Raw genomic sequence first — 13,112 nt, 5'->3', positions numbered from 1 at the left:
TAAATAAATAAATTCTCACCCAAGGATAAGTATTTTTTAAACTGATGTTTAGAGAGAGAGAAACAGCATCAATTGGGTGCCCCAACTCGAACCCCAAACCTTTTGGTGCATGGGACAACACTCCCACCAAGCAACTCAGCCAGGGCTGAATTTACTTTTGACAGGTATAGCTAAATCATAGGAGGGCACAGGTCAAACAGTCCCGGGATAATAAGTTGACCCCAGAGATAGGCTAGGAATTCTTACATTCCTCAAATCAGTCCTGAACTCCCCTAAACAGATTGGTAAAGGAATTTAAAGAAAAGGAAAACTCAAAACTCTAAAAAGGTTTGCACTCTTGGGTTCTTATTTGTTTGCATATTTTTATATAGTTTCAAAATAAGTGCTAAATCAATGAATTCTCTTTTATAATAATCTGTTTTGTGCTTACATTGTAAATACCAATAGTAAAATATCTGTAGCAATAAAGTAGTCCTTATCTCCACTACTCAAGTAATGAGTAAACATGCTACCAGGGAGATCACTTGAGGAAATTTACTTTCACTAAATGTAAATTGCTTATTGATTACTTTCAGTCAATAAACACAAGTGAAAATGATTAATAGTATTTGGTTTGCAAACTCCATTTTATTCATAGTTTGGTGTTGTTGTTTTTTAAATTAGTTCACAGATCTGGTATATACAGGCGGTTAAAACTGGTTATCACTTTGATAATCAGAAGCCTCTGGTATAACCATGGTCTTTATGAAAACACATTGTAAAACAGGGAATACATGGTAATCTCTTTGAAAGCAATGGTTGCAAACATCCGTGTTTCTAAGAAAATATAATTTTACATATATATTTTAAACAAGCTATACCTCTTAACATAAATTCAGACAATAGAAGTGTGCAATCATAATGTTTATTTTATAGGAAAAAATGAAAATTATTGTGACCTAAATGCTTTTAAGTAATTTAGAGTCCTCTTGGATTGGATGTAGAGCATAAGATATTTTCCCTAATTTACAACCATCCTGGTCAAAAAGAGCTGAAAAGTTGGTCAATAAGTAGGGTTGTCATTTCAAGTGAGTTTAACCTGAATTATTTAGGTACAAATTGTAAAGTGTTCCACTTTCAGCTAATTAGGGAACTGACTAAGCACATTTTGTTTTTAAATGAAAACTTTTAAAGGAATTGAGTTTTTGAATAGACTAGTTTGTATAAGAGGATCATTTTTAAAAATCTAACAGGATATAAAAATTATTTTATGAACTCTATAAACATTCTAGTTCCTTAGATTTCTCAAAGAAAGAGAACTTCAGCAGTCACAGGATGGGCTGCCCCACACAAAAGCCGCTAGGGGACAAGACTCGAGTAAGTCAAGAGACCTCCTAGAGTACAGCCACAGTATATCCAAAAGGGACTATTCACACCAGCATGAATCAATGCACACTCCTCCCCAGAAGGCTTCTCTCTCTCTAGGAACTGGAATGAAGATTACCAACACATTTTACACAAGAATTATTGGGGTGACATCCTGTAACGGAGGTGCTTAGTGCATATTAGATCGATGAGCTAAAGGGAAAAAATTACCTCATTTTCTCCCCTGAACTCAACTTCTGCTTTCTATGGAGGCAGGCCATGCAGCTCCTTTTCCAAAGGACATAGAGATAAAAAACAAAAAAGCTAGAGAATTTTGAAATTTTTATCTGATTTAATTTTCTCTGAAAAGGTAAATTCTACATGATGGTAAGAATGTTTGCTGAAAGAAAACTGACAAGTACAAACTGATTTAAGAGACAGACACTCAAGGTAAATTGTACTGGAAATATAGTAATGAATTTTGGCCTGATAACCCTCATGCTGTCTTATAGCAAAACACTAAAATCCATGCAACAGACAAATTAGTGACATTAGGACTTTTTCTCCAGACTTTCTGGGGGAAAAATAAACTGAGAATATACCAGAGTGCTTTCATAATGAATTATTCTTACTTATGACTGACTTTCCCAAGTTTTGACAGTCATTTCTGATGAGAAATCATCCTTCAATAGAAGACCAGGTAAACATACATGAAGACAGCAGGTGTCTTTTGATCTGTCTGCTAGAAGAACTATCAAATAGATTATGTAAACCTACCTCCACACTATGACAGGTAGAACTGGAACAGGAGTTACCATTAGTATGCTTGTAATAAAATAAAGCTCGTTCGGAAACCACAAGGGCTGATAAGAAGAGCCCATATAAAAGCTACTGGGTTCTCCAGACAATGGACACAGTATACACAACGTGAGAATATACAGAACTCACACTCATTATAAAAATAGACATGGTTCTCAGACAAAAAAGCAAATGAGTACAAAAGAATTCTCCAAACACATCTTTATAAAACAACAAAATGTCATCTCAGAGCTCCAATGAGTGAGTAGTCTGTTGAAATGGCAGAAAAGGGAAGATGAACTAGAGACAGACAGGTCAAGAACCCAGAACTGACCTGCCCAACTCTCCTGGTTGGCAGTGTACATTGGTGGTCACAGGCAGACTGCTTTTGGAAAGCAAACATTCTCTTTCTCTCTCTCTCTCTCTCTCTCTCTCTCTCTCTCTCTCTCTCATGATGGCTGGTTGATAGTGTTTGATGAATGAATGAGAAAACCCAAGTATTGAGTAATCTCTAGAAATTTAACTATTTTAACTTTACATTTGACAATGTTACACATGAGAAAGAATTCTAGGTCTTTTCACCCAGAATCAGCCCTGCCATTTACAACTCATGCTCCATGCCCCATGGTTTCTATTGTGCCCTAAAGGATCAGCCTAGACTAAATATATGAAAAAATAACTCTGGCCTTGAACTAAAGAAGGGCAGATCAGTAACTCATGCTCACTACTTCATAAACCACAAATACTGAAATTAATGGTCTGTCTCCTTTTAATTGCAAAGGAGATGCCATGAGCTAAAGAAAGTCATGAGAGAAAGTAAGTCAAGAAGATATGGGTAGCAGCACCTTTCCATACCCGCCTGGATTTTTAAGGAGACTTTCACTCCTTACTCCTTTCAAATATAAAATTCATCAGTTGGAAGGGGAAAAAATGGCTCTAAAGTTGAAGAGTCCCCAGAGAAAACTAGCAGTACATGTACTATGCCCTGTGGGCTAAAGGACAAGTTGCAGAACCAGTTAAGACACAAGAGGCAGCCCGAGGTCTTACTTAATTATGGTTTTAGCACAGTATAGCACAAATATGGGCAGCCCTTTTTCCATCCAACTAACAATTCAGTACCATCCATGTCCAATCCAAAAGATTCCTGACGAGTGGCTTTCATCTTTGGTACCACCCCATGAGTTATTCTTGGTTTGTAATAGCTGCAAAGAAGCAAAAAAGCTGGTATCTTTGCCTTGTCTGTGAGTACAATTGCTGGACTCTGATTGCTGCAACCACTGAGGCCAATTGAAATAACACAGCAGAGTGATGCATCCAATTCCCAGGTTCCAGATAGTAGCAGCCATGCCCCTACAGGAGCAAGATCGTCCATCCTATTGGTTAAGGCCATCGGTTTGTTGTCCTCAGAGTAGAATAAAATACTGTGTTCCCACGGACAAGGAACTCCAGATGAATTCATGGTCTACATTTGGACAGGGATTTTAAGTACCACATACATCAGGCACAGAAACGACTGGCCTGTGGCTGTCACACTTGGAGAAGCTTCCATTTTGGCAGCACGAACTAGAAACTTTGCAGGGTATTCTAGTTTTAGTTCTCGTTCCTGAGTGAAGCAGCCAGGGCATGCCAAGTTCCACTAGCCCAAATCCAATACTTAGAATTAATTCTCCCCACGGTCTTCTTCTACCCAGGCTACAATTTTCCCTTCCCATCCAGGGATGGCATCATCATCATGGAAAACCTGGAGAAAGAAAAAAAGCCATAATGAAAAAAAGAACACTAAGATAGGAAGTCTCACTAAACAACTGCTGCTGATAAAAATGAGACCTCAAATATAAAGGATAAGAAAGCTTAGAGGACCTGGCCACCAGTGTTTCTCAGTGGTTAGAGTGTTGACCTGCACACCAAAGGGTCATGGGTTTGATCTCAGTCAAGGGCACGTACCTGGGTTGCAGGTTTGACCCCAAGCCTGGTCGGGATGCATGCGGAGGCAACGAATCGGTGTCTCTCACTTCAATGTCTCTCTCTCTCTCTCTCTTCCTCCCTCCCTCCCTCCCTCCCCTCCCTCTCTAAAAATCAATGGAAAAGATATCCTCAAGTGAGGAATAACAACAACAAAAAGTGTAGAGGAAAGCTTTGAGTTTGAGTGTTAGAGTCTATGTCCATTTGGTTTTGTCCCTAAAGTTGTAACGGGTAAAAAAAATTATATACATAACTAGAGGCCTGGTGCACGAGATTCATGCACTCGGGGGCGGGGGGGGCAGGGGTCCCTCAGACAGCCTGCACCCTCTTGCAGTCAGGGCGCTGTCAGTCAGTCAGACATCCTTAGCACTGCTGCGGAGGTGGGAGAGGCTCCCCCACCACCCCTGCTGCGCTCATCAGCCATGAGCCTGGCTTCTGGCTGAGCAGTGCTCCCCCTGTGGGAGTGCACTAACCACCAGGGGGCAGCTCCTGCATTGAGCATCTGCCCCCTGGTGGTCAGTGCACATCATAGCGACCGGTCGTTCCACTGTTCGGTTGATTTGCATATTAGCCTTTTATTACTTAGTCTTAGTTCCATATGTATAAAATGGTAAGAGCATCCCTAACACTACCTTGCTCATAGAAATATAAGAATTCATAAATTAGGAGCCATATAGTACATTGGGCTTCTTAGGAGAAAGCAACAGTATAAACATTAAAACAAGAATGGAGAAAAAATTGGTCAGAAAGACCAATCTTAACATGTTTGCATGCAGTTCTTTTCACTCATTCATTCATTCATTCATTCAATTCATTTACTAAGCCACTAATAGAATAGGGTTATTAAAACACTTCAGCGAGGCCCTAGCAAGTTTTGCTCAGTGGATAGAGCATCGGCCTGCAGACTGAAGGGTCCCAGGTTGGATTCCAGTCAAGGACACATGCCCAAGTTGCAGGCTGAACCCCTAGTAGAGGGCATGCAGAAGACAGCCGATCAATGATTCTCTCTCATCATTGATGTTTCTATCTCTCCCTCTCCCTATCTGAAATCAATAAAAATATATTTTAAAAAACCAAAACATTTCAGTGAGGAACTATTTACAAAATAAAATACTGGCTTTCTCAACCCTCTTCATTCTAAAACTACAATGAAAGCACTTATATTCCATAACCTAGAACTCTTTTCCATAAAAAAGTCTATTTTTAGCAGATGGACTAGAAAGAGAAGCATAGGCTAAGAAAATAATCAAGGCGTTAAGAATAAGTACAGTTGACTTTTCAGAAGTTCCTCACTTTCATATCTGAGAAACTACCACCACTATATACACCAGTTCCACATTCTTGCCTATTTATTTTGCTCTACATAGGAAGCAGAAAGTTTTCTAAGATTTGACTACAGATACAAAAGGGACCCCAAAGCCAAGCTTTTGTTCAATCGAAGGTCCTTTATTTTTCTTAAAATGAAAATTCTATACAAGTTTGGTCAAAATAATTAAGTCCCTGAAGTAAAGCAGCTATCAACTTCTTGGGCCACTCCTTGACCTTCTCAGTCTAGAGTAGTCAGACTGGTCTGAGGCTTTGGGAAGTTCCTCTGACCTGGTTAGGGAACTCGGGTACTTCTGGATACTAGTCCTTGAGTAGAAGGCTTTGGGGTTAAGGAACGACCAATAATACCACCCAGACTCCCCAGGAACACTGTACCTCCTCTTTAACAGTGCCAAACTCAGGATCCAGCGCTTTGAAGTGATACCGGTGATTCCCTTCTCGGTCAATAGCTGCTTTAAAATCCTTCAATGTCACCTCCCCCAACCTGCAACAAATAGAGCTCTAAAATAGACTGTTTATCAACAGGTTGGAAAGATAAGGCTAGCTTTAAACCCAGGCCCCTGCCAAAGTCTCTTGAGGCAGAAATAGTTTGGTTTTGTTAGGTCACTGCCCCTGATAACCCAGATGATTCTACAGAGCAGAGGTTAGGAAGCCAGTCACCATTCGGGAATAAAAATGGCATTACAAATGGGGTGATCTGAGAATTTAAAACAGATTTATTCAGCAACAGCCAAATCACTCTCTTCCTTTTCTCTGGATAAAAGACATAAGGTCTCTGAAATCTAATTTGTTGAACTCCCTTCTAACCCAGACCAAGTAAAAGCAGACTCTAAGAAAGAGAAATCCTCACTTTCATATCTGAGAAACTACTTTTCTCAGTAGTTGGTTCCACAGCTTAAATATCTTATTTCAGAGCCTTTAACCTTAGAAGGGAGTATATTGGCCCAGTGTTTGCAGTTTCTTTTAATATGATTTCTCAATAAGGTAGTTGTAGTAATCAAATAGTAACAAAGATCAATGATAGCAATCCATGGCTATCAGCAGGAACTATTTTGAGCACTTAAACTATTTTCCTAACTTGAAGCCTATTTGCATATCAAGATTGGAAGCATAGTTGTTGTGTCTGTGCCTAGCAGATCATGACTTGTCCCTTGTAATGCCCCTGGTAAAGCTGAAACTAGAATCTCTATGTCCTGTGCTCTCCTCACCTCACCATACAGCTTCTCAAACACCTCTTAGCTGGTTAGATGGATGGGCAGTAACTAATGATTCTCCCTTCCTGCCCTTTTAAAAAGAGAAATAGATCCAAGAATCTTACCTCTTTGGTATATTGACCATGAAGGGTGTAAGTGACCGGTCAGTGAAATAGAGCACTTTAGTGCAGGTGCTGCTGACAGTTGGAGAGCTCTGTGAGTGAGGCAACGCTGCAATCAGAGAGACTGTGGTCAGAACATTCAACTTGCAACCACCCACCCCTCATTTCCAGGTTTATTAAATGTCCCAGGAGGACGGCAGGGGGGTGGGAAAGAGATTAACCAAAGAATTTATATGCACATATGCATAACTATGGACAGACAGCAAGTGAAGGCCTGGGGGGAAGGAAGGATAAAGGCGGGGAGGGAATTAATGGGGGAAAAGGGGACATCTGTCAAACTTTCAACAATAAAGATAAAATTTTTTAAAAATGTCCCAGGAGGATGAAGCTGCCTGAGGTCACAGTACACTTTTCTTTTCACACCCTTGCCAAACACCAAGTCCACAGGGTGTGACCCACAGGAAGTCACCACTAGGGCCACAAAGACAGGAAGTGCTTTGGATATGGACACTACCACAAAGACCATCATTTCTTATCCATTCTAGATATTTCTAGTAGGGAAATAGTAACTGTTCTGCAGGTATTGTTGCTAAGAGTCAAAAGAGGCCAGAGAAGCCAGCAACATTTCAGCTAGGGCAGAATGGACACATAGCAGGAGCTGCAGACACTGCCAACACTTACATTTTGGAGGTCTGTGGTAGAGAATGCTCATGCAATTCATGAAATGAGAAATGAATTGGAACAAGAACCACAGGAGCAAAATAACCTTAGAAACTCGGATGCCAAGGGAGCCTCATGCTTCCAGTCTAAGACGATCTACCTTATCCCTTAGCTACAGAGGATCTATATGTGTTGGCCCATGGTTTTTAACTCAGTTCTCTTGATCCACATCTTGACTCTAGCTTTGTATAGGTACTTATGTAAAATTTTTATTTAGTTTTAAAATAAATTTGTATTTTTTTAGAATTTTTAAAAATTTATTTTAGAGGGGTGGGGGAGAGAGAAACATCAATGTGAGAGAGAAACACTGATTGGTAGGTTCCCTGACCAGAATGAACCGCAATCTGGGTATGTGCCCTGACTGGGAATAGAACCCAGTGACAATGACGCTTCAACCAATTGACCCACACCAACCAGGACTGGAAACTTTTTATTAATGAGTACTTGTGATTATGACTGTAAGAGAACAGGAGGAAAGACCAATCAGAAACTTTTATCATAAGGACCAAAAAATAATAAAGTGTCATTAAAATCTGTCCTGTGCCCTAGCCGGTGTTCAGTGTTTAGAGCATCAGCCGGCACACCAAAGGGTCATGAGTTTGATTCTGGTCAAGGGCACATACCTGGGTTTCAGGTTGGATCCCTGCCCTGGTCAGGGCATGTGTGGGGGAGACAACTGATTGATGTGTCTCTCTCACGTTGATGCCTGTCCCCGCCCCCACCTCTCTTCCCCTCCCTCTCAAAAAAATATATCCTCAGGTGAGGATTAACAAAAATAAAAAAATCTGTCCTGCAATTCCATCTACATTTATTTTCTTCTTAACTTTTTCTAGACATTGATCCCATTCAAACTGGCAGCCACAGGAGAGCATTTCTAGGAAGGGGTTTCAAATAAAGGAGAGTGTGAGGGAAGAATTAATACAGGGGAAGAAAGACAAGGGAACAAAATATATCCTCAGGTGAGGATTAACAAAAATAAAAAAATCTGTCCTGCAATTCCATCTACATTTATTTTCTTCTTAACTTTTTCTAGACATTGATCCCATTCAAACTGGCAGCCACAGGAGAGCATTTCTAGGAAGGGGTTTCAAATAAAGGAGAGTGTGAGGGAAGAATTAATACAGGGGAAGAAAGACAAGGGAACATTCATTCTTTGTATAGCAATCACAGTCAGTTTTCAGAATTTTTCTTCAAAGAATGCCAGTTATTAAAACTATATGCCATGATGCTCCTTGGACTCTAGCACCTAAAACAGTCACTTTAATCACTAAATTTTATTATTGATTGATTCATTCATTCATTCAACAAACATTGATTGTACACTTACCATGTGCTAAATTTCGAGAATATAGAATCAACCATATGTGGTCTCTGACCTCAAAGAGTTTACAGTCTAGTATGGATGACAAATATGGATATAAATAATTACACTGAAATCAGACTTGTGCAAACTGCACAGAAGGACTGAAGATGGAGTGGTTAATTCCACCTGGAAGAGATCAGAAGGCCCCATAAAGCACTTTAAAAAAATCATCAGATAGAGAAGTCGAAAAGGGCATTCCAAGAGGGAAGGATACATGTATGTGCATGGAATGTGATCATGTATTTTAAAAATTAAAAGTTAACTAGTAAGGCTGGACAGATCACAAGGACTCTGCCAGCATAAAACATTTAGATATTAGTCGTAAGCTCTGGGGAGATACTGAAAAAGAGTGACATAATCAGACAGTAGGAAGGCCAATCTAGCAGCAAAGTAAAGTATGAGTTGGATGGGAGAAACTAGAAACCAGTAATCCCATTAACAGGCAATTAAAAACAATCTGAAAGATGAGGAAGGGCAAGATGGAGTCAGAGAAGGAATGGATTTGAGGAACCTTTATCTTTTATTTTTTTAAATATATTTTTATTGATTTCAGAGAGGAAGGGAGAGGGAGAGATAGAAACATCAATGATATGAGAGAATCATTGATTGGCTGCCTCCTGCACGCCCCCTACTGGGGCTCAAGCATATGCCCTTGATGGGAATCAAACCCGGGGACCCTTCAAGTCCGCAGGCTGAAGCTCTATCCACTGAGCCAAACTGGCTAAGGCAGATTTGAGGGACTTTTAGAAGGGAAAAGTCTTGGTACTTGGGATACAGTTGAATGTTGGGGGTAAAAGGGAAGTATAGTCTGGGGGGAAAAGATGCATGGCAGTATTCCACTGTGTAAATGTACCACATCTTCCTTATCCATTCATCTACTAATGTGCACTGGGGCTGTTTCCAGATCTTGGCTATTGTAAATAACATGGCAGTGAACACAGGGGTGCATGTATTCTTTCTGACTACGTAGCTGTGAAGAAGAAGGAACTTTGTGACAGCATGGATGGACATGGAGATTATTATGCTAAGCAAAATAAGCCCGTCAGAGAAAGACAAATACATATGATCTCATATGTGGAATCTAATGAACAAAATAGGACCAGAGCATGGATACATGGAACGGACTGTCAGATCTCAGAGGGGAGGGGGAATGGAAGAGATTAGCCCAAGAACATATATGCATATATGCAGAGCCCATGGATGTAGACAATGTGGCGAAGGCCGGGGGGAGGAGGGGTGAAAGAGGGTAGAGGTGAGGGAAATGGAGGACATCTGTAAGTCTGTCAACAATAATAAAATAAAAAAAGATGCATGACAGTACTATTAACTAATATAGGGATAGAGAGGTGAGTTATGTCATACTTTAAAATGTTTATTGGTTGCCTTTATGTATCAAATACTAGAGATGCAAAAATAAATTAGATCCAATCCCCATCTTTAAGGAGCTCAAAGTCTAGTGGGGTGAAATAGCAAAACAATTACAATATAATAAAATGTGAAAATAATATTGCTATGTACTGAATTCTGCCCTTCCCAAATTCATATGTTGAAACCATAAACCCTAGTGTGATGGTATTACAGACAGTATCTTTAAGGATGGATTAAAGTTAAGGGACGTTATAAGAGTGGAGCCCTGACCCCATAGAACTGGTGCCTTTATAAGAAGAGGAACAGACATCAGAGCTCTCTCTCCACCATGTGAGGACACAGCAAGAAGGTAGCCATCTGCAAGCCAGGAAGAGAGCTCTCCCTCACCAAAACCTGGCCATGCTGGCACCCTGATCTTGGAGAACTGTGAGAAAATAAACTCCTGTTTGTTAAGTCACTCAGTCCATGGTGTTTTGTTATGGCAGCCCAAGTTAATACAAATGTTATGACACATTCTGGGTGAATTTCAAGGAAAGGGTAATCATGAAGTCAAATGCCACACAGAGGTCTAGTAACTAAAAAACAGGTTTAGTAACTAGGTCATCGATGACATTAGAGAGCAGTTTCAGTTGATTAGTAAAGAAGACTGAGTTGGATTACAGACTTTCCCAGTGAAAACGAGAGTAATGAGGGAGAGCAAGCCTTACACAACATTAAATCATGTTAAAATAATTGTCACTTCAGTGTGAAATTACTATAAAAAGCATGTACAAAAAGCTCAAATAAAAGACCCCAAAACAAATCTTTGTGTGTGTGTGTGTGTGTGTGTGTGTAAATTTAATACATAACTTTAAAAGGCATCACAAATCAATTTTAGTTTTTAAGTTCATGATCATCTGGAGTTAATTTTTGTATATGGCATAAGGTATGTGTCAAGACTGTTTTTATATGGGTCTTTAATTACTCCAAGACCATGTGTTGAAAAGCCTGTCCTTCTGTGTTGTATTTTTTTTTCTGGTTGGGTAACCTAAACCTTCGATCCTTTTGCCATTGACTAGCCCTTTCACAGCTACTGAAAATCTACTGGCCAAATATTTCTGAACTCTCTGTTTTGTTCCACTAATCTATGTGTCTATGCATTCACCTATACTGTACTAACTTTTTAGTTTTGAAATCAAATAGTGTGGTCATCCAAATACTTTGTTCATCTTTCTCAACTTTTTCTGTATGGCTATTCCTTTTTAAAAAAAAAATAATTCTTTATTGTTAAAAGTATTACATATGTCACCTCCCCCCCCCCATTAACCCCCTCCAGCCTGTGTGGCTATTTTAATCCCTTTATTGTTCCATATAAATTTTAGAATCAGCTTGTTTATATCTACAAAAGGATTTTTATTAGAATATGATTGAAGCTATAGATTATTTTGGGAGAATGGATCATCTTAACAATATTGAGTACTCTAATCAAGAAACATGGTATATCTTCCCGTTTCTTTATATGTTCTTTGATTTATTTCATCTGTGTTCTATAGCTTTCTTTTTTAAAATATATTTTTATTGATTTCAGAGAGGATGGGAAAGGGAGAGAGAGATAGAAACATCAATGATGAGAGAGAACCATTAATCAGCTGCCTCCTGCACGCCCACAGTGGGGATTGAGCCCGCAATCCGTGCATATGCCCTGACTGGGAATCAACCTGTGACCTCCTGGTTCATAGGTCGATGCTCAACCACAGAGCTATGCCAGCCGGGCTGTGTTCTATAGTTTTCAACATAGAAACGTTGCACATATTTTATAAGATTGGTTGGTACCTATGTATTTAATGCTTTTTGGTCCTACTATAAGTGGTACTTAAATTTTTTTTTCTATTTCCAAGTATTCATTGCTAGTATATAGAAGTACAATTGTGTCCGGTAACCTTGCTAAACTCATTTCTTTTTTTCTTTTTTCATTTTTTCACGTCAGACAGGTAATGTGCCAAAGGTGTAACAAGGTTCGTGGGAGGCACATCTCACACAGCAGCGTGAATACCCAATCATCACGCTTATGAACTACAAAAGGATCCCAAACTCATTTATTTAAAAATATATATTATTTCAGAGAGAGAGGGAGAGATAGAAATATCAATAAGAGAGAATCATTGATTGGTTGCCTCTCACACACCCCCTACCAGGGATGGAGCTCAAAACCCCAGCACATGCCCTGACCCGTAATCAAACCGTGACCTCCTGGTTCATAGGTTGACATTCAACCACTGAACTACAGAGGCCGGGCTAACCTCATTTCTTAGTTTTAGTAGCTTTATTATAGATTCTTTGGGATATGCCCTATAGACAATCATGTCATCTACAAACAGAGCAGTTTTGCATCTTCTTTTCAAATCTCTATGCCTTTTCTTTCTTTTCCTGCATCTATGTTCATCAGAGATACTGATTGGAATCAGGGTAAAATAAAATGTGTTAGGAAATGTTGTTTCTCTTATTTTCTGGAAGAGTTGGTATGAAATTGTATTATTTTTTTTCTTAAGTGAATCTATCAGACTCTGGAGTTTTCCTTGATGGATGGAACATCTTAAACTACAAATTCAATTTTATTATAACTATAAACCTATTCAGCTTATCTATTTCCTCTTGAGTAAATTTTGGTAGTTTGTGTCTTTCCAGGAATTTATACATTTCATCAAAGTTGTCAAAATTATGGGCATAAAATTGTTTGTTCCTTAGTATGCGTGTAATATCTGTAAAATCTATAGTGTTGTTCTCTCTTTCATTTCTAATGGTAATTTGTGTCTTTCCTTTTTTTTCTTGGGCAGTCTGGCTACAGTTTTATCCATTTTATTATACTTTTCAAAGGACCAGTTTTCTGTTTGATTTTGTTCTAATTTTCAGTTTTCAATGTCATGGATTTCTATTCTT

The 13,112-nt window shown here is 39.2% G+C and overlaps 1 protein-coding gene across 5 annotated transcripts in view; it reads right to left on the bottom strand.

The window, feature by feature from the left end:
- Window positions 1–607: 607 nt before the first annotated feature.
- DIXDC1 (DIX domain containing 1) overlaps window positions 608–13,112 on the bottom strand; it is a 62,903-nt gene continuing 50,398 nt past the window's right edge. For all 5 annotated transcript variants that reach the window (XM_014539534.1, XM_014539541.1, XM_005856840.2 and 2 more), the window contains 3 exons: window positions 6,749–6,854; window positions 5,806–5,914; window positions 608–3,883 (listed from right to left, as the gene is read on the bottom strand). In XM_014539534.1, the coding sequence (XP_014395020.1) occupies window positions 3,803–3,883; window positions 5,806–5,914; window positions 6,749–6,854 (296 nt within the window). In that variant the 3' untranslated portion in view covers window positions 608–3,802. The remainder of the gene's footprint in view (window positions 3,884–5,805; window positions 5,915–6,748; window positions 6,855–13,112) is intronic.

Source organism: Myotis brandtii, unplaced genomic scaffold (assembly GCF_000412655.1).
Source record: "Myotis brandtii unplaced genomic scaffold, ASM41265v1 scaffold105, whole genome shotgun sequence".
In the NCBI taxonomy this organism is placed as follows: domain Eukaryota; kingdom Metazoa; phylum Chordata; class Mammalia; order Chiroptera; family Vespertilionidae; genus Myotis; species Myotis brandtii.
Note: the sequence above shows the minus strand (reverse complement) of the source record. Positions and strands in the feature narration are given on the sequence as shown.